Genomic DNA, 26,369 nt, shown 5'->3' with positions numbered 1-26,369 from the left:
TATGAACTAAAAGCACTAGAAAGAATATCAGCAGTATCTGCAGACTAAAGTAGTATTTTATCATAGAATCATAGAGTCAACCAGGTTGGAAGAGATCTCCAAGATCATCCAGTCCAACCTAGCACCCAGCCCTAACCAATCAACTAGACCATGGCACTAAGTGCCTCATCCAGTCTTTTCTTGAAGACCCCCAGGGACGGTGCCTCCACCACCTCCCTGGGCAGCCCATTCCAATGGGAAATCACTCTCTCTGTGAAGAACTTCTTCCTAATATCCAGCCTAGACCTACCCTGGCACAACTTGAGACTGTGTCCCCTTGTTCTATTGCTGGTTGCCTGGGAGAAGAGGCCACCCCCCACCTGGCTACAATGTCCCTTCAGGTAGTTGTAGACAGTAATAACATCACCCCTGAGCCTCCTCTTCTCCAGGCTAAGCAGGCCCAGCTCCCTCAACCTCTCCTCATAGGATTTGTGCTCCAGGCTTGGCTTGTTTACTGCAGTTGAACTGTAGGCAGTAAAATGAAGTTATGAATTGGTAACCTGAAATCAGGTAAAGGACTACTTGATCTTTGGCCTTCTAGTGAACAATAACGAACAACAAAAGTGCTAAGGTCTGTTTCGCTGACCTAGGTGCTCTCTTACACCATACCATGTATGAGAATGAAATGACTGCAGCAAGTGCATGAGAAAATGGGAAAATAGTGTTTGGTCTTTCAGTGGCTATAAATACTTTTTCTGAGCAGAAAACAGATTCTTGAGGACAAAATGCAATTTTCTTACAATGCAATTGGCAGGAAATAGTTTATTATAAAACTGCAAATGCTGCTTTGCACACTTGCAGTACCTGTGACAAAAAAGAATGATGTTACATATTGTAGAGGCAAGCAAGTAATACATCAAGTGTCACATTAATGGAACTATGCCAATGACATTTACAAATGTGGCATCTGTTTATTTCTAGCCATACTGGGAATGAAATGAAATAACATAGAAGTGATGATTACTTGTCACACATTCCTTTCATGAAAATAACTGCTTTAACCCAGGTTGTTAGAGTCCATGTGTTCTTTTTGTTTGTATGGCTTCATCTCTTTCAGCTATCCATATTTCTCTATATTTGTTTGTGCTTTCACCTATCAATGTGATGGAGTGAAGAGCATCTATTCATCTACTGTAAAGCTGTGGTGATGGCTTACCAGCTTGCTGCACCTTTGTGTAACTTCAGGTGAAACATCTGTGGAACTAAATTGAGGCAGTAAAATATTAGAATCAGAACAGAGGTAACCTTAAGGGCTAGCACTGGCTAAACTTGACAGTAGTGATGGAGTGGTGCAACGGAGTAACACTCTGTATTTCACATTGAGGACATCCTGGGTGAAGCTTGTGTTGGTAAATAGCACATCAGAGCTTCTTAGAACTACTTATGGGAAAGTTTTATTTGCATGTGTAGTGCTTCTAGTTCTGTAGCAGTCACTTTCAGTGGCAACTAGAGGGTTCTCTATTTCATGTGGCACAGGGTTTGTGTATGTGTGTGTGTATTTGTAGGCTGCTTAGGTAATTGTGACATCACACTGTCTTAATTACTGAATCACAAACTTGTATGATAGGTTTTTACCTAGAGATCCCTGAGGAAAATGACCTGAGGGTCTTGGTTGATGAAAAGCTCAACATGAGCTGGCAGTGTGCATGTGCAGCCCAGACAGCAACCACGTCCTGGGCTGCATGAAGAGAAGCATGGCCAGCAGGACATGCCCCTTTACTCTGCTCTCATAAGACTCCATCTAGAGTACTGTGTGCAGTTCTGGAACCCCCAACACAAGAACAACATCAGACTTTGGAGTGAGTCCAGAGCAGGCCACAAAGATGCTCAGAGGGCTGCAGCAGCTCTGCTATGAGGACAGGCTACAGGAGTTGGGTCTCTTCAGCCTGGAGAAGTGAAGGCTTCGAGGAGACCTTGGAGTAGCTTTCCAGTATCTGAAGGGGGCCTACAGGAGGGCTGGGGAGGGGACTATTTACAAGGTCTTGTAATGATGGAACAAGGAGTTATGGGTTTAAACTGGCAGGGGAGAGATTTAAACTAGATTTTGAGAAGTTCTTTCCAGTGAGGGCAGTGAGACACTGGCACAGGTTGCCCAGGGAGGTTGTGGCTGCTCCCTCCCTGGGAAGTGTTCAAGGCCAGGTTGGATGAGGCCTTGAGTGACCTGTTCTAGTGGGAGGTGTCTCTTCCTCTGGTGGGGGGGTTGGAACTGGATGATCTTTGAGGTCCCTTCCAACCTAAACCATTCCATTAATGCTATGATTCAGAGCTGTGAGTCTCAAGTACTTCTGGAGTTCACACGTTTCTGTAACATCAGAATTTTCAAGAGTCTTCTTGATAGATGTGTTGTGGATCTTTGAAAAACTGAGGTCCCATCTTCAAAGACAGAGCTCGTCCTTGGAGATAGCACGAGAGAACAAATTTTAACTGTAAGCCATTGAAAGGGAGAATGTCTCATTTATGAAGGTGTCAAGATACAACCATTACAAATATCTGTAATGTTGATGGGAAAAATGAGCTGGGGCATTTTGTGCTTGATACCCAGCTGTAGCATCAACAGCTCCTCTAATTGCTACAGTTTTTACAGGTAGTTTGATTAATGTTCTTCCATGGACCTGCATGTATTTAAAGAAGGGGACAGTCTGGTCCACTGCAGTTTCACTTTGTGAAAACAATTTACTTGCTGCAAGCAATTTGCTAGGAAATTAGTGGCAAATGTGAAATGTCTTCTGATAACTCTTTTTATAATGACAAGAAATAGAGGAGAATTGCCTTGTGTTCAGTGGTTTGGTTGAGGTGCAGCACCTTCAAAGAGTTAAGATTTGCATAGGCATTTCTGTCAGTCTTCTCTATATTTTATATGCTTTTAGGTATCATTTAAAATTCATTAAACTTAAAGGTGACAGCCAAAGTGGAACTAGATATGTGTTGATTTCTTCTCCTCCACTGCTCCTCAGGTATTCTTCTGTGGTCTTTGCAGTAAAAATAGGACAAAAAAGAAAAAGGAGGATGGGTTTCCTGATTTGCCTGTGACCTGAGTGAGCTCTCCACGTTTAACACTAGAGAAAGGAACAAAGGACAGTTCAATGCTGCAGAGTCCTTCTAACCTTGCAGTAAGAAATGAGCTAGGAAGAGTATGTTCTTAGAGGGAGCTGTGGAGAGTCTTGGGTTTTAATTCTTTCGAAGAGTGTTTAGTTCTTCCAAAAGTGTATCTCTGAGGAACATTGCAAATAGGTTGTAGTTTGTTTGTCTCTGTTCTGTAATGAGCAAATGTTACAAGGATTTCCACAGATTTAGAATTTTAGGCTTTTCAGAGCACAGCTCTTCCTCTATTCTGCACCTAAAGAAAAAATTAATTAAGGATCTTGAGAAGCCCTAAATCTTCATTCTAGAAAACTGTCATTTGAGCTTGACCTGCCAGGATATTTTTTTCTTCTTCAGTAACTGTAATCAAATTATTACTGGTAAGTGCCCAAATATGTCTGCTTTGCCTAATCTTGCAGGTGAAAGATTAATAAATTGAAGATGAACTCAGAACATGGAAAACTTTCATTGCAAACTGGATTTTTAAAACCACTAATTCTTGTCTGTGTTTAAGCATCCTTCTTTTGAATTGGGTGCAAGCCCTTTAGAACAGGATGCAACTGGAGAGAGGATTTTAATTTACTGCTCATATGTCTTTGATACATACAGTCAGAATTCAACTTGACAATGAGAGAAGTGAAATGGTGTTAACATAGTTTGCATTAATAGGCATCCATTATTAGTAGATTTATCTTCTTTTAGAAGTTTCAAACGTTAAGATCATACCAGTGAAATTAACATCTGCCTTCTTATAATGGTGTTACAATTAACCCTACTAGAAGAGAAGATAGGTATTAATTTTGTGTCTTTTTTTTTTCAGACAGAACGTTGGAAGTTTTCTTGAATTATCTTGTTAAGCCAAAAAGCACTTTCAGCTATGTTCTACATCAGGGATGATTATTACTGGGTAACAGTAGATGATTAGCTGGACATTAATATTTACCAGTCAATTGTTTTGCAGGCAAAAAAAAAAAAAAGACCAACCAAATCAATAAACCAGCACCAGTTTGTATCTGACTTCCTCTGTTATCTCTAATTCCCACGATGTTTTGGGTTTAGTGTTTTTCAATTCACTTATTCTTATATGTGAATATAAGGGGACACAGTCTCAAGTTGTACTGGGGGAGGTTTAGGCTGGATGTTAGGAGGAAGTTGTTGCCAGAGAGAGTGATTGTCATTGGAATGGGCTGCCCAGGGAGGTTATGGAGTCACTGTCCCTGGAGGTGTTCAGGAGGAGACTGGATGAGGCACTTAGTGCCATGGCCTGGATGACTGGATAGGTCTGGGTGCTAGGTTGGACTGGATGATCTTGGAGGTCTCTTCCAACCTGGTTGATTCTGTGATTCTATTCTATGAAGTCTAAATTATGAGTTAGAGATTGTATTGATACTTCAAATGGCAGATAAGTGCTTTTGACTGCAGTGATGTGCAGCATCTTGGGGAGACAGTTGAGTCAGCTGTGTCTCTGATAGCTTATGGATTAATATCCAGAGTATACCACTGACAGTGTTTCCCGGTCTCAGCCTGTTATACTTGTTGTGTGGGAATTTAGGGTCTGCTGTCACTGATTAGCAAGCATTCCAAATCAAATTCAGAGGAGTCAGTGCATTCATCTGAGATTTCAGGGTTGCTGTTCTTCACACAGCTCAGCACACCACATCACTGTACTGCCCTTTAGAGGGACCTCAATAACCTCATGAAGTTAATGATGGGAAAGGCAATGTTCTTTATGGGGGAGGAAGAAGCTTGCACACCAGTACCCATTGAGTGATGACTGACTGGAACACATCCTGGCAGAAAAGGACCTGCAGGTCCTGGTAAACAGCAAGTAAGGCTTGAGCCAGCAATGTGCCCTTGAAGCAAAGGTGGCCAACAGCATTCTGGGCTGCATTCAGAAGAGATTTGTTAGTGGCTAGAGGGAGGCGATTCATGACTTCCAGTTAGCACTGGTGAAATGACACCTGAAGTGCTGGCTCTGGTTCTGGCCTCCGCCATACAGAAGAGACCTGGATGCTGCAAAGCAAGTGCAGTGAAAGGTCATGAAGATGACAAAGTGATTGGAGCATGTGTCATAGGAGAAAAGACTGAGAGATGGAGGATTGTTTCTTCTTGAGCAGAGATGACTTGTGGAGATCTCTGGAACCACTTTTCTCTCCAGTGGTTTTCAAGTAACGGAAGGGAGAACTGGAACATAGGAAATACCCTTTAAACATAATGGAAACTATTTTGTGGTGAGGCTGCACACAGAGCTTGTGTTGTTTCCAGGCTTGGAAATGTTCAGGAACGCACTGGACAATGTCCTGGGCAACCTGCTCTAGTTGACTGTCTTAAGCTGGCATCTTGATACTCAGCAATCTCTGCAGGTTCCTTCCAAGCTCAACTATTCTCTAGTTGTGATGTTGTTCAGACTGCTCTGTTATTTTAGGAGCCACGAGCAGCCTTCATATATCATCTGGATAATGGCCTGTTTATGTTTCAATCTTCTCTGGTAATTTTATGTGAAACTATTATCTTTTCCAATGGGGATTATTTTCATAAGTTTTGCAGATGATGGCATATTTGTAGTTCAGGCCTCCAATATGGAAACTTGCTAATTTCTCTGAGGAGAAGCTTAACAGATGGCAGTCAAAAGAGAAAGTAAGGGATTGCAATTTTTTTGTTTTACAAATGAAATGCTAATATCTACAGTAATGAATGAAGAACCTCAGAAGTATTTTGCTGATAAGAAAACAAATGTGGCAAGGGGAAGCTACCAAGCTATGCAGAATGAGAAGAGAAAGCAACCTAGGCTATCCTGATTTGACACTCATTAATATAGTATAGAGATAAAAAGGAGAGGGGGGAAAAAGTAACCTAATTGTTACCTTTAATACCAGAGTGCAACAGCATAGAATTGTCATTTTAAATTGGAATATTTGTACAGAATAAAAGCAAATACCTCATATGCCATGCCAGGGATGGTCCAAAATATCAGGAGCACAGTAATCATTATTGAAGTGTGAGTCCATGCAGCATATGTAAGCCAGCACTTTTACATATGGACAGACAGTGAAGACATACTGTTTGTTTGGTAAAACCCTTCCAGGAGGGAACCTAAAATATATGCAGTGGGCTGCATCAGTGGCTGTGCTGTGATTCAGTATTGAAAATAGTCCATGGGCTGGTAAGGGGATTCTTGTTGCTTTTAATTCCAGTTACATGTGTATGCAAACATCTGTCCATTAGGATCTGACCTGTGATTAATGTCTCACTTCTCACCAGTTATTACTCAATTATTTCAGGATTGTGCTAGATTTACCAGATAGTTCTTTTTTAAATCAGACCCTAACACAATAACATTTTTTTCTTTTTTTCTTAATTTTTTTTTATATTGTCAGCCTCTGATTTTTAAAATATAAGCTGAAGTGGTGGTGCCTCTGCTCATCCACATGCAGGCTGTCTTTTACAGGATCACAGGATGTCAGCGGTTGGAAAGGACCAAAAACGACCACTGAGTCCAACCCCCTGCCAGAGCAGGACCATACAGTCTAGCTCAGCTCACACAGGAATGCATCCAGACAGGCTTTGAAAGTCTCCAGAGAAGGAGAGTCCACAACCTCTCTGGGGAGCTTGTTCCAGTGCTCTGGGACCTGAGCTAAAGGAGACCCCCTTGTGTTGAGGTGCAACCTCTTGTGCTGCAGCTTCCATCCATGGCTCCTTGCCCTATCCCAGGGAGCAAGTGAACAGAGGCTGTCCCTGCCTCCTGACCCCCAGTCCTCAGATATTTTTAAACATTTATAAGTTCCCCTTTCAGTCTTCTCCTTTCCAGACTAAGAAGCCCCAGGTCCCTCAGCCTCTCCTCATAAGGCAGTGTTCCAGTCCCCTAATCATCCTTGTAGAACTCTAAAGATCATAGAAACTATAAAGATTTTTTTAAATTCTTTTTTCTTTCTCCCAGCTGCAAGTATCTCTTTAATTACTGTGACTATTTAACTGTTATTCTGTGCCAAGGAATAGCCTCTGTGTGCTAGAGGACAAGAATATCCTCTGCAATTGTGGTTTGACAGAACAAGGCTTTGAGAGGAATCTGAGAAATTCTTGCCACCCAATCTACCTCCTTGTCCCAGTTTGCCTCCTACTTTCCTTTTTTGCCTGTTAAAAGCACTGCTGTGGTGTGGGCTGGGGCACTGATCTAGCTTTAAAGAGCTAAAAGAAAGTTTGCTGACGTAGTGTGCAGTATGGCCACTGGAAGAGTTGTGTTGAAACAACGAATGGCATTGCAGCGTGGGGAGAGGAATAAGTAACAAGCTGTGGGAAAAGGAGGAGACTTCAGATCTTTATATGTCTCCATATGTCATCAAAGTGAAGCCAGAAATGTGGTTTTCCTTGATTTCAAACAAATAGGGAAAAATAAATTAGAGATATATATCAGAGTAAGAAAAGCCTAACGTACCGCAGATAACATATGCAATTTTATTCCATGCTGCCCACCAAATATATACAGGCAGCACGTGACTCTCAGTCATTACAGAGTACCCTGCAGGCCATAAAAAAATATAATTGGCATCCTAAAGCTGTCACTTTCACTGTTTTCTTAGAGATTTTCTATTTCCATTACGTTGCTTGTAGAGTGTTATAGGGCCTTTATTATTTTTATTAGCAGTAAATCTTATTGCTGTGGGTAAACAGGACTCCATGCTTATTCGTCACCAGAACAATGAAGGCATATGTAACCTGCTGTACATTCTGACTGCTGCAAACATATTTCACCTAAAGCAAGGCAGTTATTTTGCTGTTAGCAGTCCTGATCATCACTGAAGGGAGGGAATCTGTACCAGTGCCTCATTTCCATGTTTGTTTCGTCTATAGCAGCCATCCCCTGTGTAGAAAACTGAGGTTTACTTTGAGAAGGTACAAGCTCTAAAGAGCAGTCCTTTAACTCTCAGATCATAGAATCAAACAGGTTGGAAGAGACCTCCACAATCATCCAGTCAACTCGACCATGACACTAAATGCCTCATCCAGGCTTTTCTTAAACCCCTCCAGGGATGGCAATTCTACCACCTCCAATGCCAATCACTCTCTCTGTGAAGAACTTCCTCCTAACATCCAGCCTAGACCTCCCTCGGCACAACTTGAGACTGTGTCCCCCAGTTCAAGAGGGACATAGAACTGCTTGAGAGACTCCAGTGCAGAGCCACAAAGATGATTAAGGGAATGGAACATCTCTCTTACAAGGAGAGACAAAGGGACTCTGCTGCTTGGAGGAGACTGAGAAGTGACCTCATCCATGTTTATAAATATGTAAAGGGTGAGTGCCAGGAGGCTGGAGCCAGGCTCTGCTTGGTGGTGTCCAATGACAGAACAAGGGGTAGTGGGTAGAAGTTGAGGGGTAGGAAGTTCCATAAACATGAGAAAGAATGTTTTTCCCTTTGAGTCCAACAGAACACTGGAACAGGCTGCCCGGGAGCAGTTGTGGTGTCTCCTTCTCTGGAGATATTCAAAACCCACATGGACATGTGTGATCTGGTGTAGGTGATCTTGCTCTGTCAGGGGGTTGGACTGGATGATCTTTTGAGGTCCCTTCCAGTCCTTGACATTCTGTGAATTGTATGATTCTGTGAGTAATCAAGCCTTGCAGTAGCACAGTGGGGGATCTAATGGTGTCTTCTCTGTCTGTTTCAAGAGAACAGAACAAGTTCTCCCGTAGCACAACCACAGTCAAGAGAGCAAACTTGAGCTGGGGCTGTACTTGTCCCAGATGTCCTAGATCCAGGTGGGTCTCAGACACAAGCCAAAACACGTTTGTTTTGGGGTTTTTTTGTGAAACTGATACCAAATTCCATCCTGTGTTTGGTACTTGAATCAAAAATATTCCAGAATGGTTCATTTTTTAAAGCCACCTCTATCAAGCGTTGTACATCCATGTGATTTGTGTTCATTCCTACGTGCACCCTCCTCCAGATTGCAGTGCAAGAACATCATGTAGATAATAGTCTAGGAAATCTATTTTCTGGGAGCAGCAAATAAGCACATTTCAAACAGACTTGTACATATTGAATTCATGAAGTAGTTCTACTCTAAGAGAAACTTTTGTTTTCTGTTCTTTAATGTCTAAATATATGCCTGGTACTTAATGTTTTTCATTATGTAGAAATTAGGAACATTAGAGCAATCACTTCCAGCAGGTTTGCTAAGTTCTACTTGATTAATACCTCTCAATGTTTTAGGCAAATACAAAATACAGTTAACAGTAAATTTGTTGTGTAATTATTTTACGGTTATGTTCGAATGACTAATTCGGTGCAAAGATTTCAGGGGCAGTATTTGTTTTGACAGTCTGGAGCAATACTTTTCATCCAGTGTGAGGCATGTTTGCCACAATTTGTGATCATTTTTTTTATTTGACTGGGGTTTTTGACTGATGTTTTTTAGCACTGATTATTTCCCCACTCACATTTAGGATCTGCTCTTAATTTAATGAGCTGAGTGTTTGCTAGCCCAGGAAAAACTGAGCATTACCTTGTCCTTTCTCTCCTGTTAATTTCTGTTGTTCCATGGACATAAGAATGCTTTAGCTCTTTGTAATATCTGGAGGAATTGCTCTTTCCTTTTTATGACTTAGTGGTTATACAATTGTAAGCTACATAAAAAAGGAGTAATTTTACTTCCATGTCAATTGGTGTAGAAGAGTTATGCAATTTTGCTCTATTTTGGCCACTTTATGTCATTTTAATGATTAGCCACTATAACAAGCTAAGTGGAAAGAAGATACCAAATGATGAGAATACTGTGAAAAGTTTCTTGGGTTTTTGTTGTGTTTTGGTTTTTTTTTCTCTTGTTTTTTCTCTCTTTCTTTTTTTTTTTTTGCTGTTATATTAAATCATTTTAGAAGGGAACAGGAGGATTATTGTGATGGTTTTGCGTCAGCATGTCAAAGTAGTTTTGCTTTTACAAAATAAATGCGTTGCTTTTTATTCAGTTTATCTTAACAAGAAACAAGACTGGCAGTATTTTTAAAGTACATTAAGTAGGCATTAAGACAAGAGTGATTTACACTAAGAGACAGGGCAGTTACATTTTTTTTCTGTCTCATACTGGTTAAGCATATTTCACAGGATGTTAGGGGTTGGAAGGGACCCAAGGAGATCATCGAGTCCAACCTCCCCTGCCAGAGCAGGACAATACTATCTAACACAGATCACAGAGGAACACATCCAGACAGGCCTTGAAAGTCTCCATAGAAGGAGATCCCACAACCTCTCTGGGAAACCTATTTCCTTGAGAGAGAATAAAAAACCCATGATCTAAGGTTCTAGAGGTATGCTTTCTTCTCCTAACAACTATAGAATTTCTAGTTTAATTTTGAAGAACAGTAGGAATCTGTTTGAAGAGACAATTGTGGGCAATACATACCCCAATTTGCATCTATTTCGTTGGTAAAATGTATTGTAAGCAGAGTGCAGCGAATGCGCTTTGTATCCTTATGGTGCATGTATGTATCAGTGACTGTATGGTCTCATTAACTCTTGAGATATTGTCCTAGGTGCTGTGATAGCTTTCTTTTTCTTCTAAACATTTTAACTCTTGGCATCATGAGAATGTCTTTATAAAGAAGTTTCTTTATCCAATACCAGTGTGAAGAAAAAAAGGGAAACTATTTGTCAAATACTTTCTGAATACTCTCAGGCTCATTTTCCTTCTAGGTGATCCTATCCTCCACTGCCTTTAGCTTCTGTGTTTTCTATAAATGTGCATAAACACTTCATAAGCACAGCTGTCTTTCTCACCCATATCCCAAAGCAGCAGGTAGTTCTAAGCATCCCTTGTCCATTTGTGAATCGTACATCCTGAAATGCAAGCTGCCACAGTGCTCCTGTAATTGGCAGAACAGTTCATCATCTCATGCTTCGTTGGCTGTAAAGCTGCTTTGAACGTCCTTACTTGGGGCTGTTGCTAAAATCCCTGGTTGCAGAATTTCAAAGTTCTTTTTTCTATAAAGGAGAAGCAAATGTTTTCCTCTTCTTCCATGTTACTACCAGTGGCTAGTGAAGCAAAGTACTTCAGAACTGACATATGTTCCACACTGTAATTCTAGTAGATAATTCATGAAGAACTGAATAAAGTCATGGCAGGAAAAGTGGTTGTTAGCACTTATACTCTGTGGATATCTGCTCCTGGTTCTGCTCCTCTCTTGAGTAACATTTTTCTATACCATTTATTTTTCTCATCCTTGCTGATACTTTTAGCTTATACCTCTCGTGATATTGTCTAAGTCTGAAGCTATGGTCTCCTTCCCATTAATAAAATCCACCTAACTTCCATTTTAAGAACCAGAGGATGATCAGTGCCCTTCTCTTTGCTTAACAGAGATGAAGGGAAGAGTTTCCAATTTGACTTCATTTGCAGAAAAACAAGTGTCTGACTTTGAAAGTCCAAATACTGTGCACAAGTGAGGCTTTCCCCAAATTTCCTGTTCGCAAGTGCTTGGAGAACAGCATCAGATTCTCACTGTATCCATTTGCAACAACAAGTGGCAGCTAGAATCAATTTATTTCTCTTCCTATATTCAAAGAGAATATTTGGGAAGGAAAAAATGTCAGTGACTTTGTGACATGTGGCAGATGGCTGCATTTTGTTTCAGAGGTTAGATGGGGTATATTATTAGGATATGCTTGAATCAAATCCTGCCATTTTAACTGAGTAAGCCTATGCTCATAGTGACAGTGCCATCTAAAAGTATATAGGAAGTCAACAAAGATCTGCCATAAGAAAAGGTGTTAATTTGTGCAAATGTCCTTTGGAAGACCAATGTGCAAAACCAGCAGCCACAAAGACCCCTGAAATCGTGGTGTAACATAAATGTACCTTGTGAATGTGAAACTTTATCTAGCAGTGCTAATTGATAGTGTGAATGCTTAACTGAAGGCTGCTTTTTGAGTAGGAAGAGTCATCATCAGTCTTAAAAATGCTGAAGATGTAACAAGATAGCTGCTGCACAGTGAATTGTTAACAGGAGCAATGTCATTCTGGTGCCCAGAACTACCACTCAGCTGGTGAGGACTCCTTGGAGTCGGCACCAAGCGGTGTCTTGCAGCCTCTGCACGTGGTTAGTTGTAAGTCAGAAAGATACAGATAAACTGATGTTGCCAGGAAGCTCATTGTGGCAAGCTTCATGAGAAGCAATGGAGGCCTAGCAGCTCTTGAATTTATCAGCAAAGCTAGGGAGGAAGCTGTGTGCAAGTTCAAAGTGCACATGCTGTAAATGTCTGTGATGTGTCAGTTTATACATCATTGGGTTTGTCATGGTTAATGCAAGATCAGGTACTGACAGAGGGGAGGGCAGTGCAGAAGGTGTGCTGGGAATGAGTAAGCAGGAGAATGCCTCTCTCACAGAATTCCATTGAACTGTTCACTTCAGGCAATGAAATGATAGCACCACCTTAAATGACCAAGCACACTTTATTCTATGCTTCTAATTTATACTTATTGTCTGCTGTGAAGTTCTGCTTGGGGTGTCTATACTCAGCATAAAACTGTTTGTCAAAATTCTATTAAGCTTAAGGTGAAAAATTAATGAGCCATTCACTTCAAATATTTCAAAACTAATACTGCTCTATTATTAATGCAGCAGAAAGTCAAAGATGTGGGTATGTACAATTATGGGTCAGTGTTCAGTCAGACTTTACTCTTTTATCCATAGTTTGAAGCAGACATCATTAAAACAGTGTTTCAGGTCATAGTAGGAATTATTTTAATGGATTTGATCAGTAAACCTTTTAGACAGTTCTATTTATTCACTTTTTTTGGCTTTTATCAGATTCTGGCAGAGGAAGGTGGCTTTAATAAATGGGTGGCAATGAAATGCAATATTCTGTCCATTTTTTTTTCTGAATGTGGAATTTAAATAAAAATTAACAGAATATTGATTCAGCCCTGATGTTTTAGAGAAAAAAAAAAGCCCAGTGGAATAATACTGAAGAAGCTGTGGGCAAGTTAATATTCTTCTGACTGGAGGAGTGTGACATTGTGGCTAACTTTGGTTTCATGTGCACAAATTTTTCAGGCTTGACAAAAATGGTTAAAGTGATGGTAAAATTGTACTTTAAAGCAGAGCTGAGTGGCATATGGTACAGAAGTAATGTTGTTAAATTCTCCCAGTAAAAACTTTGCAGGAATCTGAGGATACATTACTAATACCAATGAGTTAACAACACTATTGTGCTGGTTTGAGGCTAATTGGATTATTTTAATGAGAGAAATTAGACCGTTGGCTGTGAAAATAAAATAATAGTAATGTCTATACCACTCATAGATTCTGCTGAGAGATATAAAAGCAAGAAACGATAAATAAAGTCAGTCAGTTTCTGGCTGCTGCTCTTGCCTCAGTAACTCCTCTGCCTGGACCAGCATAGCCCAATCCGATCTTTATCCTTCTAACCTCTTGATGGCCTTTCGTATCTCACCCTGCATGTAAGGGGGACTCTGAGATAAGGAAGGGGGTGGAAAGAAGGTGGGGGTTTGGTTGAACTCCTTCCTGGGCAGTTCTGCTGCTCAGGAGGGGTTTTATATCTCTACTACTTTTAACTTGCACATAGTTGTAAATATCTGTATATACTGTGTAGATAGGCTTGTAAATTGTGCCACACTATAAGTATTGCTTCATTCCTTAACTTCCAGCTGGCTGAATTAGTCTGGTGTATTCAATGGGTGGGGGTGAGAAACTCCCAAACTGCCACAGCTATGAAACACCAGGTTCCAAGTGTGCATCCCAGACTGAGCAGTGTGTAAAGGGATGCTCAAGGTTTGTGCTTACTCTGAAAAAGAGAACACAAACTACAGTAATTGCAAAAGAAATGCAGTTCTTACATTCTATAAAGAAACTTTCCAAAGATTGCCTCTTTTCACGCTCCTAAAATTAGTAAGAATTGATCAGCATTTTTTTTTTGTTTCCACTACAGTGTGTTCTCTCAAGCTACACTTCAATTAATAGCAGTTTTAGGCCTGGCATGGTTAGACTTGCATAGAGGAAGGAATTCTGTTTCTTGGAAGAGTTTCATGCTATAAAACTAAATATCATTACAAGCAAAATCTCAGATTTAAATTACTCTCAAAGCATTTGTCCTGCTCACAGATCCTGAAAGCAGAGTGTGCTCCAAGGATTTTGGCATCCAGCAGGAAAAGAGCAAGCACGAGGCTGGAAAAATTCTTTTGCTAATTGGCTTCTTTATGAAGTTGGAGTCCACTGTTTTGCAACTGGTGCAGTGCCATGCCCACAAGTATTTAAAAACTGAACAATTGTACTTTAGTAGAGCCCAGGGAATCTCCTTTTTTTTTTTTTTACTGGGGAGATTGGTCTTGAATCTTTCACTTTTGAATCCTAATCGTGATGCAGAAAGCTTTCCTCAGTCTCCTAAACAAAGTACTCATGGCAGAAATCTCTGGCAGAGGGAATATATTTTTAAATATTAATTCAAATACCATTAAAAAAAAAAAAAAGGAAGTTCAGGAAGCTCAGTTACTAGAAAACTGTGTAGAAATCAAGCCTGGAAAGGTGTCAAGAGGTCATCTAATCTAGCACCTTCCTCACACAGGGGTTCAGCCTTGTCTATGTCATTCCTGTCAGATATTTGATTAATCTTGTCTTTAAAAAGATTTCAGCTGTAGAGATTTTACCTCCTGCCTAGGCAAGTCTTTATGAATTTGTGCTATTAGAGAACGCTTTTCATCCAGATAACTTAAATCTCCCTTTCTATATTTTAACCTTTTTTTTTTGGTCCCGTGCTTCACGCTCCATCTTACATTGCAAAGTGATCCATTTGTAAACGTGAGAGGTTTTTCCCTTGTCAGTCCTTCTCAAAAGTGTAGCCATCAAAGTTTATTCAGGTGTGAAGCACAAGTCGTGGGTTAATGGCGAGTTAATGGCGAGAGATACTTCTTGTGTGCAACGCTTTGAGCTTTCCTGCTGCAGTCTGCAGATTGACAAACAACAGGCAGAAGGTAATGCCTCAGTTACACATTTCTGATAGACATTTTAAGATTGTTTCTGAATCCAGAAATAGACTCTCAGAGCTTGGGCAAACTGATTTTACCATCAATTTACTGAAGTAAAAGCTTTGAAGGCTTTTCAACCCTGCCCAACTTCAACAGGACAGAACTTTTTTTCTAAATTACATGCTTTGAACCAGTTTCATCTCTCCACTTATAAATGTTATATTAATTCAAAGTGAATGCTGGTAACATTTCCACTGTGTATTAATGCTGAACAACATTTCCCTCCCACTCTCCCCCTCCATAATTATATGTGATAGCCTTGGCCAATTTTTGTGTTATGGGCATATGCATTATGATTACTGTAAGAAGTCTCAGGAGCTTCCTTTTAAAAGGAGCATACATGTAGGTTGCTTTGTCTTGTGGTTCATTTGAGTCTTCAACCTTCACCTGCTGGAGCAAGTGCAGAGGAGGGCATTGAGGGTAGTGAAGGGCTTGGAAAATAAATCTTATGAAGAGTGACTGAGGGAGCAGGGGCTGGTTAGATTGAAGAGGAGAAGACTGAGGGGAAAACCTCATCACTGCATACAGCTGCCTGAAAGAATGTTGTGGAGAGGCTGCTTCTGGTCTCTTCTTACAGGTGATAGAACAAGAGAGAATGGTCTCGAGCTGTGACTGGGTGAGTTTGGACTGGATATTAGGAAACATTTTTTTTCCCAGCAAGAGTGGTCAGGCATTGGAATGGGCTGCTCAGGGAGGTGGTTGAGTCACCAGTCCTGCATGTGTTTAAAAGTCATTTGGATGTGGCGCATGAGGATATGGTTTAAGGGTGAACTTTGTAGAGTAGGGATAATGGTTGGACTGGATAATCCTGGGGATCTTTTCCAACCAGAATGTTTCTGTGATTCTGTGATTACATCACAGAAACACCTCTGCATTTTTAAAATGAATTACAGTCACCTTAGCTGCATTCAAGTCAATGAGATTATCAAGTTGCATTCACTAAAAGAGGAAGGTATAAAACATTCAGGTATTTTCATATATGTAGAGTTGGTGGTATAAAACCATCATGCATCTTCCGTGGTGCCTTTCTTCTCAAAGTTCTCACAAAAGCTTTTTATGTGATAGCTCACCCATTAACCAGTTTTAATGCTAAGTAGCTTTAGCAGTAGCATCATTCAGAGAAGACAAATACATGATTTTAGGCTGTTTAATCGTCCACTCTTTCTGTGAGACTATATTCAGGTCTTACTGGAACTTCAAAGTTATTGCTGATCAATAATTCTTTTGTTTTGTTTTCACTAATTCCTTTGACTACACACCACTTTCATTTGTTGTGTTTAAGTCACATACTAATATCTGCTTGGATGCTGCTGGTTTCTTTGTGGAACTATTCCTAAAATAGTGAAATGCCTACATGTAATTTTGTGGCAGATATTGTTGAAGGACTTTCTATTTTTCAGTAAGGTGAGTACAAAATAACAGCTGCTTATCTAAATCAGTTGTTTGAGGCTGTATTGCAGGTACCTGCTTTTTTTTTTGTTTGGTTAATGCAGAAGATGCTCTTCTAATTCTTACTTACCAAATTGCTGCACTCTTTCTCTTTTGTTAGATGGAAGCTACAGACAAAATGGACCGAACCTCACAACGCTGTTAGTACAACCAATTTCTGCAATGCTTGCCAAAAAGCTCCTTTCCTTACCTGAGGACACTGTCCAAAAAGGCAGGTGTATACCCCTCCAAATGCCAGCTACAGGTAATGCTCTTTTCTTCTACTATGAAATGTTCTTCAAGAACTCCCAAAACCATGTTCTGTAACTGTATATAACTAAGTGGTTTAGCTGATTATGAATATGTTTTGCTTAGCTGCTTTCTAGAAGAGGCTATGAACAGCCTAAGAATTACACTCCCAAAAGCTGAGGGATGCAAGTTTTGTCTAACAAAAAAGAGTGTCTTAGTATAAGACATTCAGCTCTAATTCTTAATATTGACTTTAAAACTTCCTTACTAGATGCCATCACTAAGGAGATTCTTTAAGTGCTGCAGGATGTTTTTTTTAGGTCTTCTTGGACAACTAAGAATGTGATTTTGACATTAAGGCACCAGTAACCGTATTCAAATTATTCTATGTATTTTTCTGCCTCTGGCATAATAATACTATAATAGTAAATTGTGCTATGCCTTTCTGTGTTACTTAGTTTGTATCTGCTATAGAATAAACTATGGATTGCTGCCTAAACTTTCAGGCACCTTTTCCTCCAAGTTTTGCCAGAAAAATGGTCATATCGAAAAGAGAAAAATACCTCAAATAGAGCTATATTTTACTGGAAGAGTGCATTCAGGTTACCTCTTCAGAGATAATGGTGATGGTAAAGTCATATAGATTACTGCTTGAGCAAACTTATTGTTATTTTGGGGGAGGAAGTTCTTTCCCCCCCCCAGTATTCCAGCAAATATGTTACCCAACATTTCAGTGAAGGAAGAAACACCTTCCAGATGACATACTTGGTAAGGTAGATGTTTGAAGAGTAATTCTTTCTTAATCTTTGTTTTGTGCTAGTCTATCTTTCACCAGAGAGGAGGGAGGAAGGCAGAAAGTTATGTATTTTAATATAGCACCGTTTAGTTTAGTTTATTCAAAGCAGTGATCCTGGCCAGAGGAGGAGGCTAATTAACTTGGTCACCATATCCTTTGCTAAATATGGTGATCCTGACAGTAAAAGCAGTCATTGTACTGTCACACATGTGCTGTATCACTTGTTCCTTGCTTTTTGAGAAGTTGTTGTGGAATAGGAATATAATGCAACAAGTCATAAAAAAGGTTGATTAATTTTATTACTTGTGTTAGCTTTTGTATTTATACATACTAAAAAGGCAGGGAGACCTCATGCTTCTTGGCTGAAGATGGTGTGGTTAAGCAGGACTATTGCTTTCCAAGCCTGGCTGACTGGATCTTTTAAAACTGAGCTATCTTCCTCACAACCAGTACAGAGACTATATAAATGGGGAAAGGTCATTTGGGAGGAACAGGAGTTTAGCCATTACAAGTAGGATGTGTGAAGCTTGCTAGTATTGTTGGAATTCTCAACAGCTGAAGTGCCTGAAGGAGAGCATGAATTTGGGCTGCAAATGATGCTTGTTTTAGGAAGATAAAAGGCTGCACTGTGCCTGTTCCTCAAAAAGCTTTGTGTGGAGGCTGCAGGACAGCTTATTCTGCTTTTTCTCTGACAGGTGTGACATATCTATTTTATTTCCCTGAGAAAGCAGGAATTCTGTGTAGTGGAAAATTTCTGGAAAGAGAGAATATTCCAAGCTAGCAGTCTAGTAAGAGCCAGTCCATGTCCAGCTTACCTTGGGTGAACACAACAGCTTGTGTCTGATTTCTTGTAAAGCTTTTGAAGCACAGTAATCCATGTGGGATTTAGTTTGTTTGCTGGTGGTGGGTTTTTTTAATTCTTAATTCATTGAGCAATTGGGGTCTATAATAAGAAGCCTTACATAATTCTGTACTGCATTATGATATATTTTGCCTTGAAATAACAGTGAAGCTATAGATATGCTGGAGCATATGGTGTGCTGAAGTGTTCAGTGCAGCCCTAATGGAAGAAATACGTGACTGGTCTCATGATAAGACATCTTGTATAACTAATAGTGATAAAGAGAAACTGCTAAACAGAGCAAGGGATAGGAGAACAGTGAAGGCTGAATTTGTAGTCTTCCTGTCAATTTGAAGAAGCTTAAGAGAGATTTGACTTCTGACGTAGAACTCATCACTTATCTGTCAAAAGAGGTGGATGAGCAATTCAGATGATTGGTTGGCTTGAAATTTGTTAGAATAAAATGATCATCATTCTCTCATCAGTATGATTCAAAAAGCTGAGCAGCAGATTCATCAGTAATGATTAAACATTTATATATAGTTTTCTCACATTGCCACTATTTTCCCTTAGCCTTGCAGTTTTCAAGAGACATAAAGTGATGGAGGGAGTGGAAGGATATGGAGAGTAACATGTGAGATATATTGAATGCTTAAAACCAACAAAGTAAATAGTAAGAATTGAAGTTAGTGATTAGTTTTGTGTTTGTCGCAGTTAGTAATTGGATTGCTTTTTGTTTACTTTGGTAGGTCGTTGTTAATCCTCATTAATCTGATTCTGTGCTCCCATGAACTTTTTCCCCAAAATGAGTAATTAAAAGGAATTCAAGAGTGAAGTTTCCTAGAGAAGCTGTACTCTTCTAAAGCTTTCTTTGTTTACAGAGTATTACTGAAGTTTACTAAAACACTGTGAAGATTGCTGTAAAACTAAAGCACTCCTATAAACATAAATGATGAAGGTCCTGCTGTGATACAAGAAATTTCCTTTGTTATTTAAGTTACCTGCCCGTTGGTAGATTTCAGTTAGGTGCAAAACGTCCCTTTTCAATGAATCTCTCGTTTATTTAAAGTAGATTTGTCCAGTGGAATTTAATTTACACAGTGTTTTCCATCACTTATGACCATGTGCTTTGGTGTTAAAGGGAAAGCCTGGTAGCCTGGAATCTGGTTGTTCAAAACACTAGAAATACACGTGTAATTTTTGGCTTTGGCTTTAACTGTCAGTTTTCATGCTCACAGGAGTTGTATGTGAGAAGACAGGAGATGAGAAAGATCAAGGATCTCAGTAGTCTGCAGCTGCCTGTTGCAGAAGGGCAGACCCAAGGATTTCACAGATCCACCTGCGTCATTAAATAGCTCCCGTTGTTGTAGGCTGTAGTTTTTCAGGATGGGAAGAACCCTGAGGAATTTGAGTTGCCAGACTCATAAATAAGGAGATCAACAGGATATTGTCTGAAAGGTTTTGCATCTGGGATCCATTCCAGAACTTAGGAAAAATAGCATAGTATACTAGGAAATGTGTTCACATGGCTAAGTAGCTGTTTAATTACAGGAAATTTAATTATGGGAAACAATAAGTAAAATTAAGATTGTTTTTAGCAGTGAAGAGGTGGTAAGTCACCAATGGAGGTTGGGGTTTGTGATGAGAAGTGTTCATTATTCATAAATTATTATTCATGTGGGTCTCTTTCCCTCCTTTCTCTTCAGGCACAGAGTATTGTGCATGCTGAAAACCGACAGAGGCAAAAAGGGCTATTTGAAGATTCACTGGGCGGGGGGCACCAAACAAGCAAAGGAGTTTAAACACACACAAAGCCCCTACCTTGTCCCTCCCTCTCTCCTTTCCAAAGTAAGGAGAGAGACTGGAGGATGCAACAGTGCCTTAGAAAAGAAACATTATCCACTCACCCTATTCTTAGGTTCTTCTCCACAGACAGGTTGTTAGTCACTTACAGATAAGGGCTGGACAGACAGTTCTGAGCTAGCGTTCCTGAGCAGTCTAATTCAAATTACAGGACCTCTAATGCAAGGCTTTTAAGTTTCTTCAGCTGTTTGATTTTTAAATCCAGTCCTTTTTCTCTCTTCATCTAGATCAGGCATGATCACTGAGGGTGTATCATTTCAGAAAATATCAGAGAGTTGGCATGCAGAGGAAAAGATCCCAGTTTGCATGAACTCTTACTGCTTTTCGCTGTGAAGCAGGTGTTGCTGTTTGGGGCTTGGTTTTAGTATTTTAACTTATAAAATAGTAAAGCATGAAGTGAAGTAAATGGAGTGATAACAAACACTGTGTGAATAATAGGCCCAGATGCTCAAAGACTCCCAGCTTTTTGCTGTAGTTATTAAAGACAGGATATGTATATATCCTCCTATTAAGCTACAGCCTTGTGATGTTGTTACGTTTCTCTTTTGTAGTTTGCTGCCTGTCAGAAAGCAGAAAGAATGCCATAGTTAAACTTAGACTGTCCCATCATACTCTGATATCAATATACAAACAACCCCATAATTCCCAGGTATTTACACTGTGCTAAACATAAATTCAAGAAAAGAAAGAGAGATGCTAATGTTTTTTTGTGGCAGCTCATGTTACCTTATCTACCACATTTGAATTCATTGTATGTAACAGTAGAAACAGAATGATGTTCTGCACCTATTGCTTACTGGCACTTCAAAGTAGTTCATGTTAAATAGGGAAGTCAGATGTAGCACAGGCATATTGTATACGAAAACTTACAAACATTTATACTAACTTCCCTGGATTTTCTTTTTGTGATTGCTTTCAGTTCTAATATCTTTTTAAACAGAAGATCATGAAAAGAATTAAACATAAACCATGTGAAGCATTTTTTGCTATATCTTTTCTCTATTCTTACCTGACACCTCAAAATGTTTTCCTACCAGAATTGTAAATTATCAAGATGTATTTTCAGAAATGTTTTCTGTGCCATTATTTTTTCTTTGTGATGCCTTGGTTTTGATTTCTGCAAAGCAGGTAAAGAATCTCTCAAAGTAGTACAAGAGTGCGAAATTAAACTACACAATATGAAGCTCAGAATGAATATCTTTGATATTGAGTGTGACACAATTATTCTGTATCACATTAGGCCATTCTAGTTTAGATTCTCCTTAAAGCATTTTATTCTAGGCATCACTTGTTTTCAAAAGCTTTCAAAAGCTAAACCTGAATAAATCTATTCTCGGATTCCTTATCGTAGGTCAGAAAATACGATTGAATTGCAGAACGTTTATTCATTAAGCTCTTCAGACCAAGATTGGAATTGAGGACTCCATATCCATTTTCAAAATAGAATATGTTGTTAACAGGCAACCTAGTTGGTTAATGAAATAAAAATCTAGTAGGGAAGACTTGAGGATTCTAGCTTTTAAAGAGTTTGGAACTAAATGGTATATTGCTTATATTAGAGAGACAGTAAAGGCTGTGATTGTGGGAGGAGAAGGTAGTTACTTGGTATGAGACAGTCTACAGATTTCAAGTCACTACATAAATGTCGAGAACGGATAAATAAATATAGATAATAAATGCTTTCCTGCTCTTCTCTTTTAGAAGTAACTTTTGGGATTGCATAAAGTTAATAATAGTAATATGAAATCATAGAATCAAGCAGGTTGGAAGAGACCTCCATATATAATAATGTTAGGCTCAAACTTCCTCACAGTTTTCCAGGGAGTACAGAAAAAAAGCAGAGAAAGTTGTCAAGATCTTTAAAATACAGCATTAGGAAGAGAGGCTTGTTGTGGGAACTGTTTAAAGGGGATTAAATGTCACTTCTGCTCTATACACCAAAGAGTACTTTCAGCCTTTTCATCTGGTGTACTAAGCCTTTAAGCCCAAATCACTTTAAGCTGACTACTGTGTTACATGACTATTAACTCAAATATCTGATTCCAGAACATGTGTATTTCCAGAAGTTAATTTTCTTTACATTCAGGTGGTGTAGATTGAGGAAAAAAGAGTTAAGTGTAGTTAAAACAGTTATCTATTGTCTTCAAAATAAATAGTTGCCTTTTTGCCTGCAATAAGACCTGTCTGCAGTATTGTCAGGGCCAGCTGCGAGCGCTCAATGACTCTATTGTCTCGACTTAATGCATGGGCAGGGCAGGGCTGATAACCCCTAATTACTCTATTCTCTCAAACTGAGGTGTGTGACATTACCTGGTCTGCATAGACAGAGTGGTGGTTTTGATAGCTGTAATAGCTCTGGAGGGGAGCTGCTGGCCTGGCAGAATGGCTTAGCAATGAAAAGAGATCATTTCTGTGGAGGAGGGAATTTCCTCTCTCCTTATTTTAAAACTACTTCAGCAAGCATCCTGAAACGTCGATAACACCCCTCTGTGCAGGCCGAATACACACCTCTCTGTGACTTGCAGAGAGCACCCCCCCGACAAATGAGTATAAAAGCACCACATCTTCTGATTGCATTTACCGCAGAAGAGCCTGCTGGAATGTAAGCCCACCATCAAGAACTTGGACTGTGCCTGGGAAACTTTGTGGGAATCAAGAGTGGTGATATCTTTCTTTTACGTTCTTTTACTCCCTCTCTCTTGCTCACTCTCTGTTTTTTTCCCCACCCTCTCTTTTTTTCTTCCCATTTTCCCTCTGCTCTAGTCCATTACCAAGCGTTTTCACTGGCTGTGATAAACTGAACTAATTAGGCATTTGGTGTCAGTTTGCTTTCACTTACTCCAAAGGATTTTGTTTTTATCTTAGCATGACCTCCCCCGCTGCCCAAAGTTGGCTTGGATTACCGAGTCAAGACATTAGAAAAGGAACATAATTCCCTATTTGCTAAGGTTTCCTGGAATAATGTCTGTAGAGCAAACACAGTTCAGCATCACATGCAGTTAACAAACCTTACAGCAATTTGTATCAGAAGAACAATGTTAATTCTGACTCAAACCCCGACATATGCAGGACAGATCAACATATTAACATGCTGTGATTGATGATTGCAAAGTAGTGCGGTGGGGTTTATTTTTAATTCTTTACTGTTGAGCTCTAGCAAAACCAGAATTGTCACATCCATTGATAACAGGAGGGTTTGTCTGAGCAAAAAAGCAGAATAAATATTAATAGTACTTTTTTTTTTTTAAACCAGATGAAACATTAGGAAATGAACCTCGAAGAACAGTAGCACAGAGATGGATTGGTTTTATTTTACATGTTGCAGTAAATACTTACATACTCCACATGTCTCAGGAAGCAAACTGTTAGCAATCCATCTGTGGGAGGATAATAGCCTGGGAGAGAAAGAGCAAAACGATCCAGGGGATGTTTTACTTCTGGTCTGTGACAGTTAGGGTATGGAAAGTCTGTCGTAAGGGTGGTGCATTATGCTGGGTGTAAGAGAACTTCCCTGAAGGTCTAGGATGACGCAGTGCTGATCATGATCAGACAATTGCTAGCATTTAAGTTAGACGTTTTAACTTTTCTCAGATAGAAGTTATGACCTTTCAGATGAGATGAATGTTAACACAGCCTATTATCATGCAAACGAAACATTTTCAAGCTATCAGCAGCTCCTTGTAGTTAATTGTTTTGTTTCCACTGGTGCAGACTGAAGAAGTTAGTCTGGGGGACAAGAATTCTCCAGAAAGGACAGTTACTTTTTTTTAAGCTATTTTATATCTGACACTGATAGGAGAACCTCTTCTGTGAAGACAGATGGAGAGTTGGGATTATTCAGACTAGAGAAGAGAGGGCTCTAGGAAGACCTTCTAGCAGCCAATCCAGTATTTAAAGGACTTTATAAAGCTGCATATAGTGACAGGACAGATGAGTAACGACTTCAGACTGCAGAAGCTGTATTTGTATTAGACATTAGGAGGAAATTCTTCTCCATGAGGGTGGTGAGGCATTGCAACAGGTTACTCAGAGAAGTTGTGCAGGCTTCAAGCATGAAAATGTTCAAAAGCCAGGTTGCATGTGGCCTTTAGCAACCTGGTCTAGTAGGAGGTGTCCCTGCCTATTGCAGGGGTGTTGGAATTAAATGATCTTTAAGGTCCCTTCCAACCCAAACCATTATTGTATGATTAGCTATGATCTGACTTTATCTTGTGCTACAGTCTCAATTGGTATAGCATTACTGGCAAGTCCACTGCATTTCAGCAGGTTTTGGAATGTTTCTAGTTCCTATTGTTATCAAGGGCACAATGTCCACCTGGGACCACTGACAAGTGGGATCCCTCAGGGGTCAGTGCTGGCACCAGTGCTGTTTAACATCTTTGTCAGCAATATGGACAGAGGAATTGAGTGCACCCTCAGCAAGTGTGCAGGTGGCACCAAGCTGTGTGGCACAGTCAACTTGCTAGAGGGCCGAGATCCACCCAGAGGGACCTGGACAGGCTGGAGAGCTGTGCCCAGGCCAAGCTCATGACATTCAGCAAGGCCAAGTGTAAGGTCCTGCACCAGAGTTGGAGCAATCCCAAGTACAACTCCAGGCTGGGTGGGGAATGGCTGAGAGCAGCCCTGAGGAAAAGGACTTGGGGGTCTGGGGTGATGAAAAGCTCAACATGAGCCTGCAGTGTGAGTGCAGCCCAGACACAACCCTGTGCTGGGCTGCAGCAAGAGCAGTGTGGGCAGCAGGGCAAGGGAGGGGATTCTGCCCCTTTACTCTGCTCTCCTCAGACCTCACCTGGAGTCCTGTGTGCAGTTCTGGAGCCCCCAGCACAAGAAGAACATGGAACTGTTGGAGTGAGTCTAGAGGAGGCCATGAAGATGATTAGAGGGCTGGAGCAACTCTGTTATGAGGACAGGCTACAAGAGTTGGGGCCCTTCAGCCTGCAGAAGAGAAGGCTTTGAGGAGATCTTGGAGTGGCCTTCCAGTATCTGAAGGGGGCCTACAGGAGGGCTGGGGAGGGACTATTTACAAGGTCTTGTAAACAGGATGAGGAGTAATGGGTTTAAACTGGCAGAGGAGAGATTCAAACTAGATGTTAGGAAAAAGTTCTTTCCAGTGAGGGTGGTGAAACAATGGAACAGGTTGTCCAGAGAGGTTGTGGCTGCTCCCTCCCTAGCGGCATTCAAGGCCGGATTGGATGAGGCCTGGAGCGACCTGTTCTAGTGGAAGGTGTCCCTGCCTCTAGTGGGAGGTTGGAACTGGATGATCTTTGAGGTCCTTTCTGACCTAAACCATTCTATGATTCCATGATTTTATTTGTGCCACTTGCTCAGCTGGCACCAGCTAAGTCAGTAAAAGCTGACTTCTCTTGGGATAAGTTCACAGTATCACAGTATCACCAAGGTTGGAAGAGACCTCACAGATCTTCAAGTCCAACCCTTTACCACAGAGCTCAAGGCTAGACCATGGCACCAAGTGCCACGTCCAATCCTGCCTTGAACAGCCCCAGGGACGGCGACTCCACCACCTCCCCGGGCAGCCCATTCCAGTGCCCAATGACTCTCTCAGTGAAGAACTTTCTCCTCACCTCCAGCCTAAATCTCCCCTGGTGCAGCCTGAGGCTGTGTCCTCTCGTTCTGGTGCTGGCCACCTGAGAGAAGAGAGCAACCTCCTCCTGGCCACAACCACCCCTCAGGTAGTTGTAGACAGCAATAAGGTCTCCCCTGAGCCTCCTCTTCTCCAGGCTAAACAACCCCAGCTCCCTCAGCCTCTCCTCGTAGGGCTGTGCTCAAGGCCTCTCACCAGCCTCGTCGCCCTTCTCTGGACACGCTCAAGCATCTCGATGTCCCTCCTAAACTGGGGGGCCCAGAACTGAACACAATACTCAAGGTGAGGTCTAACCAGTGCAGAGTACAGGGGCAGAATGACCTCCCTGCTCCTGCTGACCACACCATTCCTGATGCAGGCCAGGATGCCACTGGCTCTTTTGGCTACCTGGGCACACTGCTGGCTCATGTTCACGCAGGTATCAATCAGCACCCCCA

The 26,369-nt window shown here is 40.6% G+C and overlaps 1 protein-coding gene across 1 annotated transcript in view; it reads left to right on the top strand.

Moving 5' to 3' along the window:
• NAALADL2 (N-acetylated alpha-linked acidic dipeptidase like 2) overlaps positions 1–26,369 on the top strand; it is a 343,221-nt gene that overhangs the window by 185,902 nt on the left and 130,950 nt on the right. The window contains exon 7 of the mRNA XM_064164711.1: positions 16,703–16,846. Coding sequence (XP_064020781.1) covers positions 16,703–16,846 — 144 coding nt within the window. The remainder of the gene's footprint in view (positions 1–16,702; positions 16,847–26,369) is intronic.

This window comes from Pogoniulus pusillus, chromosome 26 (genome assembly GCF_015220805.1).
Source record: "Pogoniulus pusillus isolate bPogPus1 chromosome 26, bPogPus1.pri, whole genome shotgun sequence".
Classification (NCBI taxonomy): Eukaryota; Metazoa; Chordata; class Aves; order Piciformes; family Lybiidae; genus Pogoniulus; species Pogoniulus pusillus.
Note: the sequence above shows the minus strand (reverse complement) of the source record. Positions and strands in the feature narration are given on the sequence as shown.